This window comes from Protobothrops mucrosquamatus, unplaced genomic scaffold, assembly GCF_001527695.2.
Source record: "Protobothrops mucrosquamatus isolate PMUCROS unplaced genomic scaffold, P.Mucros_1.0 scaffold855, whole genome shotgun sequence".
NCBI lineage: Eukaryota > Metazoa > Chordata > Lepidosauria > Squamata > Viperidae > Protobothrops > Protobothrops mucrosquamatus.
In genome coordinates, this window is record NW_015387110.1 from 181,232 (window position 1) to 206,081 (window position 24,850).

At 35.0% G+C, this 24,850-nt stretch overlaps 1 protein-coding gene across 1 annotated transcript; it reads left to right on the forward strand.

Annotated features, from left to right (window-relative positions):
- Positions 1-2,165: 2,165 nt before the first annotated feature.
- TBX18 (T-box 18) lies at positions 2,166-23,490 on the forward strand. Its single transcript, XM_015819065.1, has 6 exons — positions 2,166-2,511; positions 5,313-5,490; positions 8,159-8,260; positions 13,556-13,727; positions 22,163-22,330; positions 23,422-23,490. The coding sequence occupies exons 1-6, from the start codon at positions 2,166-2,168 to the stop codon at positions 23,488-23,490; spliced, it is 1,035 nt and encodes a 344-aa protein (XP_015674551.1).
- The last annotated feature ends 1,360 nt before the right edge of the window (positions 23,491-24,850 follow it).

A 24,850-nucleotide genomic window follows, 5' to 3' on the forward strand; every position in this document is an offset into this window, starting at 1 on the left:
TTTGGGGGGGGGGAATCAATAAAAAGGGACCCTGATATATGTCTTTCTCTTTCTCATTTATGTTGAGACTCTAGAAAGAGTACAGAGAAGAGCAACAAAGATGATTAGGGGACTGGAGGCTAAAACATATAAAGAACGGTTGCTGGAATTCGGTATGTCTAGTTTAACGAAGAGAAGGACGAGGGGGGATATGATAGCAGTGTTCCAATATCTCAGGGGCTGCCATAAAGAAGAGGGAGTCAAGCTATTCTCCAAAGCGCCTGAAGGCAGGACAAGAAGCAACGGGTGGAAACTGATCAAGGAGAGAAGCAACCTAGAACTAAGGAGAAACTTCCTGACAGTTAGAACAATTAACCAGTGGAACAACCTGCCTCCAGAAGCGGTGAATGCTCCAACACTGGACGTTTTTAAGAAGAGACTGGACAGCCATTTGTCCGAAATGGTATAGGGTTTCCTGACTGAGCAGGGGGTTGGACTAGATGACCTCCAAGATCCCTTCCAACTTTTATTATTATTATTATTATTATTATTATTATTATTATTATTATTATTATTATTATTATTATTATTATTATTATTATTATTATTATTATTATTATTATTATTATTACTATATACAGACAGAGAGACCCCTTATGTTTTCTCCTCTGCAGAAAGATGGCTCTTGAGCAGCTGCTGCTCACAATACAGTACTTGAAGCTGACCATCAGCTGCAAGGTTGCGGGAAGAACTAGTCCACTCAGATAGCAAGTCAGAAGTTTCATGCACAGGACTGCAGGCAGGTTAGAGGGAGCACAGTTACCACTTATGATTTTAAGAGGAATATGGACTTGGAAGGCCATGGGCGGCATCCCATCCCTATTGCTTCGGGATATCTTGATCTTCGTTAGAGACCTGGAATGAAAGGAATACCTATAGAAATAATGGGAATCCCATTCTATTAGTTTGCCAAGCAAGTGTCATGCTATTTTTGTTGTAAGAGGAACAACAAAGAATTGGGTGGCATCTTATTCTAAAACTTTGTTGTGGCATATACTTATCATCACCACTGTTAGTAGTTATGAATTCCGGCAAGAATTTCTGAAGCTCAGGCCAGTTTGGGATGGATGTTGCATATATATAGAGACAGACCATGATATACTCTATCAATCTGGCATAAAGGCTGATAAACTGGCTTTGGAAACGAGTAAATAATTGTTTTTAGGAGAGATGTTTACTAGAAGAACTCAGTTATGTGCTCATATGGGAAAAAGTTATTAACAGCAACCTGTATTTCTTGAGCAGGCAGGCAAAACTAAAACTTACTGGTCTCAAGTATTTATCAATGACCTACAGTATTGAAATATTTGCTTTAGTTTACTTTATAAGTAAACTAAAGTAAAAAAAAAAGTTTACTTTAAAACTATTGGTATTTCTGTTTGCATTATTCCCATTTTAGGGATGGACAACTGAGAATCTGACGGAAAGATAGCACGTCGCCCAGTCCCTGAAAGAGAGAGAACTTGTTTTCAGTTCTCCTGTCTGCCTGCCGTTTAGGTCAGGAGAAAGATGAAAGGTTCTAACAGCCTGAAAGCGACTCTGAGGGTCCAGAGTCAAAGAAGCGCAAGAAGTACACACTCTGGCTTCTCTAATCAGGCATTTTTAGTACCCTCTAAGGAAGAAGCAACGGGAGGGTGGGGGGAAAGGCTATTTCTAATTTCTGATTGGCCAAAGTCCCCTCTTGATTGACAGCCCTCCTCCTCGCTGGGCTCCGCCCCCGCCCCAGCCACTCTACTGACACTAATGAGCAAATTCTTCCCACCGGTCTCCTGCTTGGAAGTGCTGACAGATCAAGGCAACAAATTTCAATTCCAAGCCCTAATTTGTGTCCGCAGAGCGTTTGTTACCCATGTCAGAGCTGTTTGGCCCCTCAGACGAGGCAGAGCTTGCGGGAGAAGGAGGAGGAGGGGAGGACGGGAAGCCCCGCTTTGGCATACAGGGATCGTCTGGGCTTGCAAAGGGAAGAGGAGGGGGGAAACGCTCGGCGACCCACTTCAGCCCGCTAGAAGGTGGATGCAAAAGGAGCGGCGAAGCCAAGGCAAGGCGAGCGGCGCGGCCTGGAAGAGCAAAGCAGCCGGCGGGGGCGAGAGAGAGAAGACGGCAGGGTTCCAGTTCGCCGGTCCGACATGGCAGAGAAGCGGAGAGCCTCGCCTTCCACCGTGCTGAGCCTCAAGGCTCACGCGTTCTCGGTGGAGGCGTTGATCGGAGCCGAGAAACAGCAGCAGCAGCAGCAGCAGCAGCGGCAATCGCAGCAACAGCCGCCGCCGCAGAAGCGACGAAAGCTGGCTGGAGCCAACGGGGAAGAGACGCCGTCCGAAGGTGGCGGCAGCGGCGGCGGCCGCCACGGGAGCAGCTGCGACGCGGACTCCAGAGAAGGCGCCGGGCAGAGCGCCGCTTCGCCCTCCGGCGTTGAGACCTGCTCGGCCGCGCCTGAAGCAGCGAAGAACTGTGGCGGCCGGGAGGTAGCTCCCGGTAAGTTCTTGCGTCCTCTTGCTTACACAACTCGCTCTCCACTTAAGAAAGACCCCCCCCCATTTTCCTTGCCTGGTCATAACTAAAAAATGGAGACGTTTTCCCTCCAAAAGAACGCGACTTCCAATGGTCCCAATCCCCAGACTGATGCCTCTTCTCGGACGGAGAGAAGGCTGTCATAACTTGGCTCAGCGGCCTATCCTTTCCCTTCAATTTACCCTGTATAAATCAGACCGAGCTGTCCTGCGGTTTTCAGAAACATCAACAGGGTCCAATCCTAGTAGCAGAAAATGCAGGATTTTAAAAACAACAACTGGGCGAAGTTCTACTGCTAATGCCCTGTTCAGTTTTTACTAATAATAGTAAAGCATTAATAACACAGTAAAATGATAAGAAGTGGAGTGTAATTTTTATTCTATTTTGTTCTGTTTTTCTCTGGAAGGAATTGGTTTCTGTGCGATTAGCCCACAGTTAGGTATATAGTACTAGTAGGTATATAGTACATAGTAGGTATATAGTACTAGACGCTCCAGTACTTTGCAAATTTCTTTCTCCAATCCAAGGAGTTCAGGGGGACTCAGCCCCCAGGAGCTTTGCACTCTAGAAGGAAAAAAAGCATAAGTCCAATTGGAAATAAATGGGACTAAAAATCACACAAGGGTTGCCTTCACCCTAAAAATGAACCTGGTTACTGAATAAACCCTTGTGCTTGAATTTGTACAATGCAGACGTAACCAAATTTGATGTTTTGGCCCAGAATGCTAAGCTACAGGAGGTTTAATATTGTACTGTCTAAGCTTAGAATCTATCAATTCTTACATAGTTAAGCATTTTGCGTAATGGAGGAAAGAATTATATTATCATCACTGATGGGGTATGGTTTTTAGGCTGCAGTCCTCAAAGCATATATCTGGTGGTGAACTAAATGGGAATAAGCTCCATTGAACACCCCATAGACATATCTAGGAAGGTCATTCACTTATGGGTTTCTCAGATGAGTTGCACATAATATTCTCAAACACGACTTAGTTCGACTTAAAACAAGATCTTTACATTTTGTGGATAGACATTCTTCTAATAATTCAGTTTATTCTAAATCGCTACTAGGAAAAATGATTTATATTAACTTAAACATGGATGGGATCCACTTTAACCAGATAATCCTTACTACTTTTCAGCTTCTTGCTTTTAATTGGACTGAAGTGTTATTTATGACAATGAGACATATTTTTCTCTCTTGATAGTTAACCACAGTAGTTCAAAAATGTAGATGTTAATATTTTTAACTCCCCCAACAGCTACATTGGATTTATTATGGTCCTATTCAGTGTATGCAAATCAATTAAAATATACTGGATATATAGTAATATTTTTACCAGGGGTGGGATTCAGATATGTGAACAACCGGTTCTCTGTATGCATGCCGCTTCCGGAAGTCCATTCTGGGCTTGGGCAACAAAATATTAGATACCAATTCTGGCTGAATCTCACCACTAGTTTTTACCCTCCCCCCTTAAATTGATAAAATATTACATACTTTCCTTCAAGTGAGATATAGGTGACCACAAGTTTTCTTACAAACATTAATTTGGTATTTAAGTTAATTGAAATTTACAGATTTATCTTCAAATGTACTTTGAATTGGATTGCTAAATTCTTTGTTTGAACTGTTTGGGCAAATAGTCGATGTAATCTACCCATGCAAAATAACAAAGTTGATTGTGGCGTTTTTTGCTTATTTGTTTGGTGATGACGTTTTTGTGGGCGCATCCGACAAAGAGGCCTAAAGTCCATGAAACTGTATTTTACAATACATCCGAAAATGAAATAATACTAAGGGCTCTTTGTTGTCTCAATTTACTTCCAAATCAACACACCCAGGTACAGTCAGTGCAGAAAGAAAGCGGTTCTGGATTTCAGTTAATACTTCCTTTCTGCCGCTTTTTAAAGAGGATTTAGGCCTACGCGGTGAAGTCTCCAAAATCAGCTTCCAACCCATTCCCCAAAAGAGACCCGCAATTAAAAGTCATGTAAAGTATTCAGCACGGCGAACCGTCTTTCCTGAAATTGAGGCTGACTTGAATTCAAACGGCCCTGGAAAAGGGACGGCTGTCGCTAACAACCGTTAAAAAAGAGGGAACGTGAAACCAACTAGACTGCTTCCGATGAAGGCGATTTATTATTTCCAGGAAGCAGCCCTAATCGACGTTAGCCTCCGACGCCTTTTGCTGCAAGGGACCACGAGACCGATCGCTCGGACGCGCCGGCTCTTTAAACGTCTCTCGTCGCCCCGGGTGGGCCTCGCGCTATTTTTTTGCATAGGGAGGCTCGAGGTGGGGGAGGGGAATGAATTCCCGCCTTTTCCCAGCCAGCTTTTTCTTCGGAGCCTTTCACTTTGCTTCCTCGCCCCTAATTGAGGCCCGTTCACGGACACCCGCGTGGAATTTAGGCTCGAGGAGCGGTGTTGGGTCTACCAAAAAAAGCACCGGCGGAGAACACGAAAAAGCACGCGCCCTTTTTCTAAGGCAGGCACGTGCGCATGAAGCGCGGGAGAATCGGCAGCGAAGAACAAACGAGTCACACTTCAGGCACCTTTTCCACTGGGGGGGGGGGAAGCGCTAGTTTCGTGGTTAGGGTTTCTGTGGGATTTATTTTTAATTTTCTCTTCCCACCCGGGAGCGTAGAGGTGGTAGCTCTCCTAGCCGCCTCTCCTTTCGGGTTAGGCTTAGCGCTTTTAGGCCGTTTATTTGCCCTACCGCCCACTCATATCTTCCCCCCCCCCTCTGTTTTGATTCCTACAGGTGGGTCTGAAGAGAGTTTCTTAAACGGCGCGTCGCCTCCTCTGACTCCTGCAGGCTCCGCCAAGGCGGCCTCGCCTTTACTTTCCCCACAAGCGCCTCGGGTGGACCTGCAGGGCGCGGAGCTCTGGAAACGTTTCCACGAGATCGGCACCGAGATGATTATTACCAAGGCGGGAAGGTAAAAAGGCAGGGCGAGTCGTCCGACTCAGGGATTCAAAAACGGCAGCGCCGCTAAATCTGAGAATCTGCGCAGCTTTGAAACGCACGGCGGAATTTCCGTTTGGGTAGAAGGTTTTACGACTGAATTATATTACTTTAGAATATGGTGGTTACACGTTGCTCTTCAAAATTCGGTCACAGAAACGGCCCCGTTCCACCCGAACATATTTGCTGGTGGACGTGCTTCCAAATAAACGGGTAATTAATCACGAAGTAGTTTTAAATAACGTTATGAAAAGCATATCCATCCCCTCCGTCTTGATTTGGAAGTAAATCTTAAAAGTCAGACTGTGTTTTGGAATGGCATACCAAATCGAAATGCAAACTACGTCCATGTGCATGCATACAGAATTACAGGGATTGGTTGTACATTATTTGAATTAATTACCACGTTCTGATATTGCCATACTTAGAGAGATATTTTAACATAAGGGACACAATTTTAGTAACGGTCCTAAAAACGATGTTTTTTTCCCCCCAGCTAATCACTGATCTTCAATATATTCCTTGGAAAGGCTATTGGTTTGAAATTAAAGTGTTTATTAATAATGATCAGTCTATTTAAAATATATAATGTTAGATATGGCTTGAAATGTTATTCTCTGTGGTATCTATTTTTTGTTCACAACGGTGAAAATATTTCATTTACCATTTCTAGCATCCTGAAGTATGAGTCAAATAGATGTTTTTGGTAGAAAATCAAAAGATTAGATCAGAAGCAAAATATTCAGGAGACACCATTGGTTGCCTTTGGTTTTCTGTTTCAGATAATTTGTATTGTCTCAAACATTTTTTATATTCAAACTTTCACCATTATACTAATTAGATACAAACATTTACATTTTACTGTTGTGAAAGTTAGAAATTTAAATTATGTCTAACATAATAATATTTAAGAATGGTGGGTATGAATTCAAATTGCTGATATGTGAAAATAATTTAGCAAATTATGAAGCTGGAGAGGCCATTAGAATTATAAATGATGCAGAACGTGAGAAATGGTAGGTTTCCTGTTCATTATTTTAACAAAAGCACATTATCCTAAAGATAACTTATTCTTACTCTGTAAAGAATGTATACATGATAAAAATCTGCATTATAGAAATATATCTGAATGCATTAACAATGACAAAAACACATTTTATTGAAACCATATGTTACCTTCTTTATTTTCAATGATTGAAATGCAACATTTGGCTTAACATTGACTCCTGTCAATTTTTCCTTTTTATCTTACAGATTAAAAAAATGTTAACAGCTAGGTAGCCATAGTTAGTTTTGCTTCTTGCTTATTTTAAACATGTTAATTTATTATTTCTAGAATGTAATTTAGATTTCATACTTTTAGAAAAGACAGAATTTTAGGAAAATAGAACTGAATCTATGGTCCTTATATGAAAGTAAAAATATACTATATCTTTGTTATGAAATTCCTTTAAAGCTAAGACAGTTTTTACTCAACAGCTAATTTGAGAAATACAATACAGTACTTCATAGATTTCCATGTAGTGATTGCTGTGTGGATTTTTTTATTCTTAATGAAGTAATTTTTGAGATAATTTTTGAAATATTTTTTTCTCTCTGAGGGAGATGGGCAGTTTAGAAATATGAAATATAAATACATTTTAGAATACTTGTTAAATACTTAAGTCTTTTTACTTAAAAAGTGGGGGAAATAATTCATAATTATCTTTATACAAAAGTCCCATTTGTATTATTGGAATTTGTTTCTAAATACACATTTAGAATGGTACCTTTATGGACATATATGTATTTGTCTATATACTATATGAATATCATTTAGATGATTTGGAGTTTATGTATATACCTCCCCCCAAACATTTTAAGTAGTATAACCCTGTCCTGGGAAATTCACTTCTAAAACCATGCTTATTGTTTTTGTAACATATATTCACTGCTGAAAAGGTGACAGATGCTATAATCTCTCACTATGCTAATTATTAGAAGCAGCTGATAAAGTCATAAATCTTCTTTTCCCCTGACAGAACTGATAGTTTTGATCATCTGTTTAGATATGAATTTGGGTGTGTGTACATGTATGCATGTAATCCTAGAGGGAAAATGTTTATGTTCGGGGCACTGCAACATGAAAATGAGCTGTACCTATTTACATTTGAGAAAACATTTTTGAGGATCAGAATGACAAACTGAAAATCGTATTTATGAGTAGCTGCAGCTGCTACTTCAGCCTGTGATGTGAGTTTTAAACAGAGCAACAAATAAAAAACAAAAAATAGCTTGCTAATTCACATCTATACTGAGTTTGTTGTTTGAAGGAATTTCACTAACAAAAAATAGATGTAAAAGTTATTGAGACATACGAATTAGGGCAGGGGTGTCAAACTGCCGGCCCGGGGGACAGATGCATCATGCTAAAATCGCACCCACCCCAGGTCCGGCAATGGGGAAAAAGTCATAATATGTGGCAACATGAGTTTGACACCCCTGTGTTAGGGTTTTGTGAGTGAATTGGCTCTAATCATTTAAAAAGGAAAAAAAGCTTGCAGATAACTTTAAATGAGAAAGAGTTGAGGGTTATACTTCAATCTTGTTCCTGACTTTGTGTCCCAAATCTGTTTTTTATTAAATACTCTTTCTATATTCAGACGAATGTTTCCTGCAATGAGAGTGAAAATTTCAGGCCTAGATCCTCATCAGCAGTATTACATTGCTATGGATATTGTCCCTGTAGACAACAAAAGATACAGGTAAGTAGCATTAATGTTTAATACATGGGATGAGGGAACTGCAAAATATATTGTTTATTTGGAAAATAACAAAATTGTGCTTAATTCCCTTCCAAATTCCTATGTTCTTTTTGCCCATGGACAACCCCAAGTTTGATTATTGTTTTTTGTTTTTGTGTTTGAGCATTATACATTTGTTTCACATATTGAATACCCTGTTATCAATTTTTTTTTTCTTATCCTGTAAGCAACAGTCCTTCAGCTCCTTACTTGCAAATAGATTCACTGTAATTAGTAAGACTGAAATGAAGTGGATTGTCCTTACGGTGCAAATCACTTTGCTTGCCCAAATAAGAACACTGTCCATGAATATGGAACTAGTCGGTGGCTAAAGTTACAACAACTGTAATTTGTCTGTTTTGCCATGGAAACAATGTCTTTACCTAGTCAAGAGACAAAGTTGATGTGGTATGCCTTACTGAGATCTTGACATTTGATTAGCAGGTCCACTAGTGACAGCACAGAAGCCTCTTCCAGCTAGTGAAATGCTGGAGAAGACTACAAAGCTAAAAGAAGAAATGTACTTGCTTTGCTTCAGCCATAAAGAGATGGTGGGATGGAGTTTGCTTCATAAAGCAGTTATGATAAAGCATCCCTTTAAAACTCATACCTGGTCTTTCGCTTAAAAAGAGAAGGATATGGAAGAAATACTCAACAATTTTAATACCCTAGATCTGCTTTGAATTATTTCAAGATGGGACATTATTGTATAAGTTTTACTGGAATGAATATATTTTCAAGATGGACGCTACATGGCCATACTAGAATTATGATTATTCAACTGGATATTGGTTGTCCTTCTCTCCTTGGTTATTTCTTTGTTAGGGTAGATGTGTAGCAGTTGATTTTCATGCCATGTACCAAAGATAGTTGTTCAATTATTCCTAAGCATGCTTGCTTCACGAAGCTAAACAAATGCCCTAAGATGGATAGATAGATTACATTATTTCTTAAATTAAAATGAAAGTTGAAGAGACATTGGTGAAAGACTTGAGAAATTTTGACAGAATGTAGAATAGAAGCCTATTTTAAAAATATTCCAAAAGAGAAATGGGACAAAGATTTTTTTTCCCCTCTACTATCATAGTATGTGCGCTAGTTAGGTAATGGAGCTTTTTGCTGGTAAACATAGGTCTATATTTGGGCCTCGAAGAAATAATGAGGCTGGCTTAGTAGTTCACTGCATCCAGTTAAGCAAAGGATTTTGCAGATAAATTCATTCATACCCGCTAGACCTGAATACTATCATTAAAGGAGTTTAATAGAGTTCTATTATTCTCCAATTTTGATGGATATTTTTCAGTTTAAACAGCCCAATGAACTGGATAAAATTCTGGAAAAAGTAATATACACCATGTGTGTCCTTGAATGGTTCAACCATATTCTCTTTTGTTTATAAAAGCTAATAGAAGGAAGCTAGCCTTGAATTTCATTATGTTGTGTAATTTTCAGATTTTTGTAAAATATGTTTAGGAGCATATAATGACATGCAATATACATTTTTCCCTTGGGAGTATTGTACAGTTTACTTAGATTCACTTGAATATGGGTTGATAGTTATTACGGGATTGAAATTATTTTGACTGTCTTAGTACATGCCCTTCAATTGGGAACTTGATAGGAGAGTGAATTTTTTGTGACCCCCCCTTGACCTTTTATCAGTTTTAAACAGCATGAAATCTAGATTCCTTCTGAAGATTGTCCCTTGCTTTTCACCTTGGTGTTAGCACAAACTGGATGATTCCTAGTCCTATCTCATAATCCAAAGATAATGTTGATTTTTTTGAAATACAGTTTGGTATGGATTGAATTGATTGAGCAAACAAAATGAAAGCATCTAGTTGCTCTTGGCTAATAAAAAGATAAGATACTTAGTCTGAGGATATCTCTAGATTTAATCATAGTTTGGATACTTCCCTTTCATTGGTAGCCAGGAGTCTTTTGTTCGGCTCGAAATATGCCTGTTAAGGTGTCTGACTTGGCACTGGTAAGACATAGTATAGTTACATCTGGATTAGATCACTTCCATACTTTTGAAGATTGGAAACTTCAGCCATCTTAAAATGCCGTAGTCAGACTGTAGACTTAGACCAGTTATAGAAAAAGTGTAAGAACTACAATTTATATGGCTGGTAATTTGTTTATGGGTACAATTCAGAATGTTTATTATAAATTCTTAGATAATATAAGATCAGTTTATTGAAGAATTGACTTGTTTGAGGTGAGATGCCCAAGCAGACTCCTTCTCTATCTCCTCCAGGTTTTATATGCATTTGGTGTAAATTGGAGTCTTTTTCAGTGGTTTGTACTACATTTGGAAGTCACCAATGAAGAAAACCTATCTTGGTTGATAGCTTTTTGCTAACATGCAAAAATAATTTTATTCAAGGCAATATATGATTTCATTCAAACAAATATGGGGTTTTTTGCTGCTCTATATTTAAACCTTTATTTCATTTAATAATAATTTATCAGGCTCTTGTCTTTATATGTTTATGTCATTGTACTGATTTTTAAATTGTTTTTTAATCAAGGAATATAACTGTTAACCATATTGGATACAGGATTAAATTATATAGAATTAATATTCCTTTCTGATTTTTAGTATGGAAAAGCCAGGCTAGATAGCAGGAGACTGTGAATTCTAGTTTCATGAAACCTATTTGTTGGGTGATTTTGGGCCGGTTATCAGTAGTCTTCAACTTACAACTGGTTGCTTAGTGACTGTTCAAAGTTACGACGAACCATAGTATGGAAAAGTTTCATTCAGCTATTTAATATGTGCTGTTATTTCTGTACAATTGTTTGCAATCACTGAATGGCTGTTAGTAATATTTGTTAAACATGTTAATGTAAGATTTCAATCTTGTAGATCCTTGCAAAGGTGGTATATATCTGCAAGTATTCCCACTAGAATTCCTAAATTTGTAGGAAGGGAAACATAATGAATGCTTTCAGAAAATTGCAAATTTAAGAAATTAGACATTTGTTTTAATAATATCTTTGCTATTTCTCTGAGGAAAAGATTGTGGTTTTATTTACTGGAAGTACTTTTAAAACCACTGTTGTTTGAAAATGTGTTAATGTATTATTTTTTTTTAAAAAAAAATCCAAGTTACGAAACATAACATCCTTATATTTATTCTCCTTTCTCCAATTCTGGTTTATCTTTTGGATTTATAAAAAGGCCCAATTCTGCATTTCATATGTTCTGAAACGTCATCCTAATTGATTCTAGTGCACAATATTGTGATAATACTTTAATAAATGACCCAGTCATTTGTTAAAACAGCTGAGAAATTTCAGTTATCATATAAGGGTCAAATAAATATAATTAAAGACAGATTAATAAAACATTTTTATGAATCTGAATTGTAGTTGATCACCTTCAGTTGCAGATCTTAAATAAGTTTTCTAAATAATCTTATTCAGTAGGATTTCTGTGCTTAAAATTGCTCTACTCACTATGAATGCAAATATATTTGCAGGTGTTATGCAAAAGACCATGTTTCTACAATAACAGTCTAATTTTTAATTTAAATTTTAAAATATTTATTTTTTTACTACTAGCTTTAGTGAAACTTAAATTTACAACTCATGCAGATCATTTCTCATCTGCATTTAATTCTGCACAGAAATAAGAATGTTAAATAGTGTATTATGAATAAACTTTCTGCTAAATGATTACCTAAATATAAGGAAAGAAATCTTCTAAATACAGATTTAATGTTTGGATACACCACCCAAAGCCCTTCTCTAAGCGAGTAGGCAGTTTAGAAATAGGAAATATAAATAAATTTACTTTTTATAGAGATGAGATAGAGATAGAGACATAGACTTTGCATCGATTGTCTTTGATTGTGAGTTGATGGTTCTGTTGTCTTGGCAGAAGGAGGGGGTGTTGATTTTGCTGATTTATTCTTCTTGTTCAGCCCTATCAACTCAGTGATTTAAAAAAAAACCATACAAATCATCCCCCTGAATTAGGTCAAAATCCATCTTAATCCAACATTTCATTTCTCAAAACTGGATACTTCTGTACACTTATAGGCATGAAACAGACATTCCACGGTCCTTTGTATCTGCTATCTGTAAGCTATTTGCCCCAACTTTCTCCAAAACTATTAAGCCTATGATAGCCTTACCTCCATGAATCCTCTTTTAAAGTCGTGCAGGCTATCATCATATCTTATTATGGTGAATTGGTGGTGAATTCCTAAGGGTGCAATCTGTTGTGAAATATAGGTATGTATCATTGGATTGTAAGGAGGAGGGACCATTGATAAAAGCTGTCTCTGTCCTCCCTTATCATTCACCAGGGAAAAGCACTGCTGGGTCAAAAGCCTTTCCCATTAACAAAAGACCCTTTCTTTTTGTGGGCTGCAGTTCTAACACTTTTACCTGGGTGTAATTCTTATAAAACACATGTAGTTTATTCCTGTGCTAAGGACATATTTTCACCTCTAAGATAACAAACCTAATTGATTTGTTTTTTCAAGCAAAGTTTTTGTTGATTCAAATTATAATATTTGAATTGTTTTAATTCAGTGAGGGATTTGGAACAATTTTTTCTATCTATAGTTCAATTTACTGATAGAAAAATACTGAATAATTTATTCAGTAATGAAACTGTTCTATTAAAATATGACCACTAAGCTTAAATCATATTATAACTGTATTTTTCTTTACGGTAAAGAAGTAATGCAGACCAGGAAAACAATCCCTCTTTTTTCTTCTGTAAATATGTTGCTGTTTCTGACTTTCTGGAACAGATTACACACACACACACACACACACACACACAGGTCTGCATGGCCCCAATTCTGCTGCGTTTAGGAAAGCCTTAAGACTGGACTCTTCTCGAAGACACTGGGCTTAGACAGTGCCTGAACACAATAGCACATAGCAGACTTTGAATCTGTCTTCCTTGGTGTGGTGGTTTTACTTCTGTGATGTTTAGTGTTCAGTGTTTTGATGTTTGTAACCCTCTTATAAGCCACCCAGAATCTCTTGGAAAGTAGGCAGCCTTAGAAAGTAAATAAATAATAATTATTTATTTACTATATTGCTTTCCATGCCAAAGCATCTTGAAGCAATTTACAGTAGGATCAGAATTAAATGCATAATGAACCCTGCTTAAAAACAATATAAAACAACATTAAGTAAAATCTAATGGGGGATTATAGAGTATACTTCTATTATAGCAAACTTGCGAAAGAATATTTTCATTGTGAATATCATAAATCTCTCCCATAGGTATGTTTATCATAGTTCCAAATGGATGGTAGCTGGCAATGCTGACTCACCTGTGCCTGCCCGTGTGTACATTCATCCGGATTCACCTGCCTCAGGAGAGACTTGGATGCGGCAAGTGATTAGCTTTGACAAACTGAAGCTTACAAACAATGAACTGGATGATCAGGGTCATGTGAGTTTTTTATATATATATTTGTTTTTCAGCAACATTAACATAAGACCAGCCACTCTTAAAAATAAATCAATAAAGCTTTGGATTTAACGTTAACAAAAATTGATTGATTTAGCAAAGCTTATGTCAGCTTTGTTAATAAATATTTTGCCACATCAGTGAATTAGTAATAGTTTGCTTCAGATGTTTCTTTCGGGCCTTTGGACAGAAACAAAATTGAGCATATGAAAAATATCAAAACTGAAAGTACAGAACAAACAGTATACTTTGCCTTTCTCTCTGTAGTTGTTGAATCTTTAAAAAAAATAGTGAAAAAACATAGACTATAAATCCTTAAAATAAGTGTTCTCAACATACAGGAACCATAGGTGCACTAAAGAAAATGTATCTCATGATTTGATAATTTTTGCAAAGCTCCCATGAGGTTTATGCTATACTCAAAAGGAGCAACATGAGAGCTGTATTCACTTTGATAATGATTTATTACCTACCTTATACAACAAGATCTTTTCACAGCTGAAGCTCATTACATCTGCAAAACTGGAAGGGAATTGTATAGTTTAACTATTGTATTTGAAAGCTCTAAATTGTTTAGTTATGATACTAGCTCATTTGATTTATATATATATATATATATATATATATATAATGGAAAAATATTTCCGTTATTTTCAAACAAGGAAAAACGGAATACACATAAGTGTCTTTAAAATGCTTAAAATACATCTCATGTTACATAACAATAATAATATACAAATAGCTTTAAGTTGAGTATTTTGATAATTTTCATAAATTCAGAAATAGGTGGCTACTTGGACTTAGAAAAATAGACTGCATTTTGGAGATACATAAGGGCCTTTTTAAGAATACAGGTTCTCTCTTTGTGGAAGTAGGGTTTTGTGTGTTATCCTAAATCTACTTTAGCTTGCAATTCTAAGTGAAATATGGTTTAGAGTGAATATTACATTGAATATTTTAAATTGTGTTTAAATTTTCTAGTTTTGCATAATAATCTGGAAAATCTTTTACGTAATTGTGGAAAATCTATGAAACTTTGATAATCATTATGTTCATACGGTATTATGATTGTGTCTTGTTTTTCCTCCTTTTATTATTATTTATTACCTGTGTCTTTATGTCAGTGTTAGGCAAGCTTGAGTGCAGCTGAAAATTGGCCCTATTAACTTAATTCTTTTGTAAATGATCTTCTAGATGGCAATGCAACTTTGTAAGACAGTTAAAGTTAAATCATTTTTAAGATAGTTTATTCCTAGATGAAGGAGAGTAGTCCTGTGAGATCATCAAAGGAATCAAGAGACTCAAATAAAACAGAAATAGAAATTCCAATCATTTTGGAAGGACTATTGGATTTCCGCATCTCATTTGAACAGGAGTGGAGAGAGAGGCCTCAGATGTCAATGGTATTTTTTAGAAGAAAGCTGTAGTCTTATCAAATACTACTTTTACTGTAGTCAGTTTAAATTATTCAGAAGCTGGTATTCACACCTCTGTGAGATGGATAACAACACTTCATGAAAGGTATAAAAAGCAAATTTTCTATATCTTTTAAATCTTCTATTTAGAAGATTTACTTCAATCATTTCTGAATTAAAACTGTATAAACGTAGCTATTTATTATTCATGTTGTAGTTTTAAAGTTAAGGAAGTGCTGTACATTAATGAATACTTCAGTTTGGAAGAAAGTCAAGTATCTCTTCTGGATCAATTGAAAAAATATACACTCAAATGATTCAAAACTAACAAATTGAAAATTTTAGTCAAACGTTTATATTTTAAAAAAAAAGATTTGAAACAATTTATTGTTACCCAGTCAGAATTATAAAATGGAGAAAGATCATTCAAAAGTATATTGCTTTGATTATTTAGCCACCAAGTTTGAATAAGAAAATATTTCAAAATGGTGGAATTATTACACATTGAATAAATCATGTGTCTTATATAAATTGATACAATATTGATACAATATTTTTATAATAATGCTGTTGTAAGCTTGCAGATATATTAAATGTTATATAATTTTCCTGGAGCATTTAAATATATTATTTAAATAATAGAATATTTTATACCTTGTTATACAGTAAGTGTATATGGATTTAGTGCCAAAATACTTCAAATAAAAAATGTTCAGATTTGTCAGGGAAACAAGATTGTTTGATAAATACATTCTTACCACTTATACCTTACCATTTATACTTTCAATGTCTGTAATCATGCTTTGGACATTTAAGTATATTGATACTGAAAGCTTCTGACAGTTTTTAATACATAAATAATTCTCAATTTTAAAATATAAATTTTGCCTCTGCCAAACCATAGGAATTTAAAAATAATTCAGATTAAATTGCTTATTTAAATATTTATATTTATACTAGCTGTACCCGGCCACGCGTTGCTGTGGCTCAGTCTGGTTAAATGGAAAAGAAAGAAAAGAGAAAGCGCACGTTTGTGTCACAGGTGTGATATCTATATAATAGTAGGTATATAAAAACGCGCGCATATTCGAATGCAACTTTGTGTCAAAATTTCAAAGGTATATAAAAACACGCGCGTATTCAAATGCAACCTTGTGTCAACATTTCAAAGCAATCGGTGAAGAACTTTCAGAGATTTAAGATTTTGAACAAACGAACATTTACATTTTTATTTGTATAGATTTACCACTTACATCGATTTCATCTTGATAAAACTTTAATACTTTCAAGAGGTATTTCCTAGTATTGGGATTTAGGATATTTTGCAATGTCTTGCATAGATATTTTTTCAGAGATCAAATCATTTATCTCTTTACTGTATATTTGGAATTCCTGTTGATTAAGTTAATAAAGTAATAATACTTACAAAGCAATCTAATCCTTTCAAATATAATAGCACCTTGGGATAGGTTTAGAAAATATGGCATAATACCACATTTTAAAATTCCTGTATACTCCTACATTATTCCATTTCTTTTATTGGAGTAAAATGCCAGTAGAACAGAATTTTAAACTGAATTTATTTCACATTCATATAGACTGAAAATTATTTGTAATATCAACCGTATTTCCTAAAATGTTCTCCAAATGGCACGTCTAAAGTTTTTTCCCCTCATATAATTTTATAATTTCCATAAAACAAAAACCTGAACCATTCTTAATATAGTGCATATTCATAGTTGAACTAATGAAGTTAAAAGGGTACAGATTAGAGTAAATATTCTTATTCTCATTTTACTAAGCCGAAGAATAATGTTGTTGTCTCTTTGTATTTATAGTACTTACTGAAACATTATTTTCTTCGCTCAAATACAGTATAAAAAATTAAATTAAATTCAAGTTTGCCTTATCTCCTGCTGTAATTTTTTTATTAATTATCGTAAGATTTATTATATTCTTCAACCAACATAAAACAAACTATTTTACTGGTATTAAAAATCTAGCTGTTTATTCACTGTAATGTAAACAATTAACATGCTTACTAGTAAAATGGTGTTACTTGTTCTTGAAATACTTTTCTGCATTCTGTTTCTTTAATAGTTCCCAAATTTTAACTGTATGGTTATGACAATATAATTGAAAGCATAAAAGAAGCACTGATTTGAAAAAAGATGAAAATACCAACATACTAGTATATATCTTCTTCTTCTTCTTGTGCCATATCCGTTATCGGACATTGGCGATCATGTTGGCGATCCTGTTTTTATCAGCAGCCGCCCGAAAAAGTGCTTCTTCACTAGCAGTTATGATCAGTACTATAATGCTCTGGCAATCTCAGGGTTTCCCCTTCACCATAACCCACATTTTAAGCAGACTTACCTTTGCTTTTCAGAAAAATAACCAGCTGTTCCTGCTGGATCTCTATAAATGTTACTGTTTCCCACTTTCATACATTTTAGGGGAGATATTTTCATGTGACCAATTATGTCTTGATGCATCTTTGACAAATTCCTGGCAGAAGCTTGGACAATTCATAACATTGCCTCTTCATACAAATTAGTATTTCAGAAGACAAGATATTAACTGTAGCCAGGAGCGCATTTTGTTCTCCAAGTAAACTAGAGTGTTGGCAAATTAAGGGCTGATTTATTCTGATGACCACTAGTGAGGAAAGACTCTGATAAGTTTTCAGTGATAAGTTTTCAGTCCAACACATAATTAGGCAACTTGATGGCCTCAGGTTGAAAACATTTGAAAACAAATGTTAATTTTCAATGGCATGCATTGTCTTAAAATGTATGTATGCATGTACTGTTTCAATGGATCTAAATATGAAATAATTACTAGTATTGATTGTGCAGATTTGCATATTTAGAAATTGCAGAGCAAGGATAAAATTATGTCTAGGATAAAAAGATTAAAGTAGAATGCTATTAGACGACCAAAATGTCCTCTAATGTAATATTCTATTTCCCATAATCCCCAATTGAGATGTCTACCTCTAGAAAATGTGTTTGGCCTACACTGTTTTGGCCACAGTAGAGATGTATAAATGAATGTTTTATATTTAATCATTTATAGCTGAATACGTTTTATAGAAACCTAAAATAATATTTATGATCCAAATTTAGCTGTAGTCCTGATTTAGTTCCTTGGAGTGAATCCAACTGAACTTCAGAGTGCATAGTCCTGAATAATACTTTTGAATAAAACACTTTTTTTTACAGTGAGGGTGAATGTCTTCTAACAAACCAGTCATGGCAGTGAAAATTAGAAGCAGGGACACAACTACAGGTTGCAAGTATAGTTTTCAAAAATCTCTTGAAAGCTATAAAATTTCACTCCAAACATACCAACATACTGATTATTTTATTTTTGCAGAAAGGCTAGAAATTCCAGCAATTCGTTTATTATTATCTATACAGACTCACTGTTGTGAAATTCTAAATCCATGTGGGAGGATAGATATAGCATAATGATATGGCCTTTGTTGTCACACATATGTTGCTTAAATCTAGTTTCTGGTTATTGCTGGATGTTTTACAAATACTTAAGTGCTGCTTGCTTGAAAAAGATTTGGTGTGGTTTGGGATCTTTTATCAATCTATTTTCTTATCTTGCTTTGCATTATTTAGATCACTAAAAATAGTATACATTTGTGTTTCATCTGTAGCACTTCTAAGCATAACCAAACACAATAAAAGAGTTTCAAGAATCTGCAAACAGGGGAAAGGGAAAGGAGCAAGTTTGAAATATAATTAGTATTCAAGCTACAACATAATATTAAAAATCGAAAAGTACTCTTAGGCTTTTCATGGTGAACTTTAAAAAATATTATTTCACAGTCGCAATTTTTTTTTTATCTCAGTCACATTCAGGAATACACATTCAAGAAAATATATTGAATCGAAATGAGAGATACTTAGTTCTAATCCTGAATATTATTCTAATCCTGAGTGACTTTGTGGAATTGTAACAGACCGTTTACTGGTATGCCCGGTACGTTTTAGCATAAGAAAGAAACATACTAATTCAGTTCATTAATTTCATCCAGAAGGCTTTGACATGAAAGTTAAGTTCAAAGTCTAAGCCCTATTAATTTTGTTGAAGCTTGTATCCAAGGAACTGCCTTCATGAAAATGAAGGGAGAAGTTCCACAGTAACTTTTTTTTTTTAGTTTCTTCTTGGAAATCATAATCCACAATGCATTGGTCTCTCATTCTCATTAAAGGGAAGATTATATCTTTATTTCTAATTTCTCCAACCAGTCCTTGAATTCTCTTGTACTGTGAAGAAATCATTCATCAACGTTGCATTATCTGAAGACCCTGGGTCATTAACATTGTTTTGTTAAGTCAAAATCTTTGGCCAGTTATTTCTGTAAGACAACTAGTAGTGATAGACTTTTTTTTTTAAGCCGAAGTCTATTGTCAAATGAGTAACAACAAAAAAATAATCCCTCATTGTGCAAAAGAGTCTCTAGATGGAAAAATAAATAAATAACTTTCCATATGGATAGTGCCAAAAGCATTCACACTCACTCATTCACTCTACTCTTTCTCACACACAGAGAAGTATATTAACATTTTCAGAATTATGGAGTGATTTCTTCTTCAGTGTGTTTTTACCAAAGCAGTACAAAGTGTCCAAAATATCTAGAATACTTTTGAAATGTTTGCTTCAGCAGAATGATTGTTGATATCTTGTTCTGATAAAAATACAGATGTTGGGGAAAGTACTTGGAGGAAACTTATCTAAGCATGTTTGGTGTGCATCTGATAAAACTGTCAAAAATCAGAGTTCAGTGTAATGGAAGTTTACGTATGTGGAATTTTGCTTATCCAAAAGACTGTCACTTTCTCAAGTGTGGAATGATTTCACTTAAAAGTGTCCTAATGATAGCCAAGATTTTTTTTTTCAAATATAAAATCCTTCCATTTTTGGGCACAGTAAGATTTTATGGTATTTGGCATTCAATCGGGATAAAATGGGAACCAGGGAATGATGACATGCAATGCTGAATTTAATATTTTGTGGGCAATAATGAAACAGGAAATTAAAAATTGTATTCATTTTAAATCGATAAGACTATTGGCTGATAGACATGAAACTTCAAAATAAAACAAAACAACTTCCAAAAGTAACATATTTTTGATCTGAAGCAAATTCAGATGCATCCTAAAACTGATGTAATATTTTTTCCAGAAATCTTTGAAAACTATGGTTGATAAGATATTATGAAAACATTCCCATGTTCGTTCTAGAGGCATCACATGAACAGTTTTGAACTTGGGAAGGAGTAAAAAGAAATGACATTTCAGAGATGTAGACATCGCACAGTCTGATGGACAGTGTGTTTACAACTCCTTTTCAGAGATATTTTTCTTCTGAGGGAGATAGGTGGTTAGAAAAATCAACAAACAAATAAATAGCAATTGAGAATCTGTATAGATTAAGTGAAAATATTTCTAGTCCCCTTGCATGCCTGTTTTATTTTCAGTTTATAACTAGGTCATTGAGCTTTTAGTTTTGCTACTCTAATTCCATTTACTTTTGTTTTGCCCAACCTCAGAGTTCACATTGTTAACCACTGTATTAACGATGAATCCACATAACAATATGTAGCTTTATGAACAGTGGCTATTCTAATTTTTTTACAACAGTTTTGCCAACTCAAGAATCTTTAGGTATTTTGCACCTGAACAATTCTTAAACATGGATTGGGTATTACGAATGCTGAGATTGAACACTTCTATGTTATTAGATGGGGATATTGCTGCATTGTGAAGGAAACATTAATATAGAAAGGCCAGCTCAGGGCTTTAGGATTCGTTTAAAAAACTTGCTACCTGAATGAATCCATTGAGATGCTATGAATGATCTAGGAGACAGAATGAACAAGTAGGAATAGGGGAAGAATAATGAGTATACAAAGATAAATCCTATTTGAATACTGGCATGGAAGACTGGCATAGTCAACACAGTTGCAGGGTGGGTAGGAATTAGTTTCATGAGTAGTCATGATTAGATTGTTTGAAACATTAGTCAGAAGTATTTGTATGCATAATTATTATTTGAAATTAGGATCTTCTTTGCAGGATTGCCTGCATTCTTTGGCAAGCTTCTCATAGCATCAATTGAGCATCCTTCTATTTTGGTTTGTATAGGTAAACACTCCATCTTTTGGAGTTGTGTGAATATTATATCCAGGGCTTTTTTTTCCTCATAGAACGCCCAGAACGGAGTTTCGGCACCTTTTTTGGATGGAACCTTATAGGGTAGGCAAGGCGGGTTGTATGACGTTTGTGAGTTTCGGCACCTTTTTTTTTTTTTTTTTTAACAAAAAAGCACTATTTGTATTATGTTTTGGACTGGTGACTACATACTCTAAGAACATGATTTAAGTTCTGGTCTAAATGGATTTGAAAGATACAATGAGTATTCCATTAGTGTATAATGTAGCAGTGACATATCTTTGATTCTGATTAAATTAAAGTCTTAAGATTTCCTTTGCTGTGGTGTAAGTTATGCTATCCTAATGCAAAGATTTTCAGAATGACAGTTTACTATCATTCTTATAAAGTAATAAGTTTTTTTAAAAAAAAATTGTATTTATACTGTGTAATAAATAAAAGATAAAATTACTCCTTGTAATGGGTATATGCAGTGGATGATGAATACATGATTTCTTCATGATTCAGCAAACAGAAAGTTCAAGAGTATTTCTGAAAATCTTTAGTCTAATCTGAACAGACTCAGCTTCAGGCTAACAATCCATTTTTAAAATCTTTGATTATTGCTTCTGATAGCTTAAAAATTATCATCCAAAGCCATTCTATTGAACTAAAGCAGGGAAGTTTTGAGATTCAACACAGTATATTTGCTTTGGCCAGAATAAAGCAAGACGGGCAATTCATATTATTATATTTAAAATATTTATATAGAAGAAATGGGAAGAAAATTAGAACACTTTTCTTTCTTTGTTTCTCTTTTTCAATATAGATAATTCTTCATTCTATGCACAAATACCAGCCACGGGTCCATGTCATTCGAAAAGACTGTGGGGATGATCTCTCCCCAGTCAAACCCATTCCTTCTGGTGATGGCGTGAAGGCATTCACTTTTCCTGAAACTGTTTTCACTACTGTCACAGCATACCAGAATCAGCAGGTAACTTTTGTTTTATTTTGTTTTAATGCTGATAGACATTCATTAAAGTCTAGACAAACAAAAGAAATACTGGTAAACAGCAAAAAAAACTATACTATAGCTTTACAATAAAACCAGTACTGATCTACATAATATTGAATTCCTAGTCTAATCTGTTTGGAAAGGCTGATAGAAAGAGAAGATTGAAAACTATATGGAATAAACACAACACTGCCTCCTTCAAGGCTGCTGGTACCTGTCCATTTCCCCCCAAAATCATTAATCACTTCTTGAATCAACTCTTTACCCCTCTCCTGACTACCCAGAGGAAATAGATGGGAAACATATCCAACCTGCTAGTGGTAGTAAGTAGAAGTTCTTATCCACTTCCTCAGACTCCACAAACTCAAATACATCACAGATGACACCATAGCACACTCAAAGCACAAATAAGTGGTTATACTGGCAAAATGCCTAATCAACATCTTGTACATTCTTTCCCAGCCAGGTGTGAGCCACCATGTACAAAGCTATTGGATAATATCTGCCGGTGCTATAAGAATAGGGAAATGCAAATGCTTTGTTGCCCTTTCCACAACCCCTTTAACCTGGATATGGCTAGGTTTGATTTACACAATCGAACAATGTGCTTTTGAACATATTAGATTTAATTATTTAAAATAACTGGCTGAAATGTCAAAAGGCTGGATTTAATTCTCTTCGTTGACAAATGTACATGCCAAGGGTATTATACACCTACCAATGTATCTCTGCAGGATAGTAGTAAAGCTATTGGGTAGAAAAATCAATTCAATCAAAATGAGATTTGCTACTGTTTTAGATTTTTCCCCCATAATTTTTACAGGAATTAAATTTTCATTGAACTATGTCCAATTAGTTTCATCGAACAAATAATAACTTGATATATTTAACATACAGTGAGTTTTTGGTATGTATTTATAGAATATGCTTTCATTATTATTTAATAGTGGTAATTCAATTTTTATGTAGATTTTCTGTGTGTTATATTAAAAATTAGTGAATATTATATTATTGGTTCTAAAGCCTTACATTTTATAGGTCTACACATTTTCTACGTATTATCTTTACAGATCACCAGACTCAAGATTGATAGAAATCCTTTTGCAAAAGGATTTAGAGATTCAGGGCGCAACAGGTAAATGTTTTGACATTTATTGTAAAACTACAAGTTATTTAGGAAGATGAGTAAGTATTTGGTGCAAAAGTAGCATATCTAAGTTGTGTGTCACATTTGAGAATTAAAATTTGGTATAGATTCATAAAGTTGGAAGGAGCCATTTAGGCCAATTCCTTGCTCGGTATATAAATCAGATTAAAGCATCTTGTGTCTGCTTGAAACCAAGCAATGAAATGAAGCCTGTCTGTTTCACTAGTTGTTCCATTTTGGAATTGTTCTTGTTGATAAGTTTTTTTCCCAATATTCCTTTTGAATCTGTCTTCCTGTCACTTGTGTCCTGTATTTTGGAACAATAGAAAACAATCCTTGATTGTCTCCTATTTGATAGCCTTTCAGATATTTGAAGAGTAGTCTTATATCCCCACTCAATTTACTTAATATTTAATATGTAAATCTTCAGCTATAGAGCTTTGTTTCTACTTTCTAGGTCATATTTATTGCCCGTTTCCAAACCTATTTTGCTTTCTTTGAAACTCCTGCAATTCTTCTTTTGGGATGCTTAGCAAAACCATTTAGTGAAAAAAATATTTATCTTTTTTTCTTTGCTCACATTATTTACAGCCTCAGACATTGTTTCTAAAAATCAGCATTTTGTGTGTGAAAAGTATACTGTGTATGACTGGCAACCTTATGAAGTAAAATAGACTTTATTGAAAATAGAGTTCTTTGGACAGACTTTAGAAAAGAATGTTATAAAAATCTTTACTCCAGAAGGTAAAACATATATTTTCTCCCTTAGAAAAAAATATGATAGGTTATAGTTAATAAAACTGGCCATTTGGAAGTATAAATTATGATGGTGATAACAAGTAGGACATTCCTGAAAAGCATCTTGTATAAATTATCACATTGGTTTCACTTCCTCAGGAGATGGGCTTTTATCTGTACTTTAGCAAAAAATAAAAACTCTCCTATTACCACAGGGATAAAAAAAATTAAGGCTATTTTTGAAATTCACATATCATACTATTTCATAATTCTTTCCTACAGTGTTTTTCGGATCAGTCTGGCACCACTGTCTTAGAAAAGCAATGTCATGGGAGAATACTGGTTGTTTCAAATTGCTAAGCTAAATTGCAATTCTGGTTTGATTGTGTCTCCAAAGAAAGTGAATTCCATAAGTTAATTATGTATTCTACAAAAGAAGTGCTTTGTCTTTTCTCTCCAGACTCTATTGCCAATCAATTTAATTGGTTGACTTCAAGTTCTAGTGGTATGAGACAAACTAAAAAAATGTATCTTTCTGCGTATCACTTATCATTTTGGAAACTGCTACCCCATTTTTTTCTAAATTAAAAGGATCTAGCTATTTTAGTATTTTC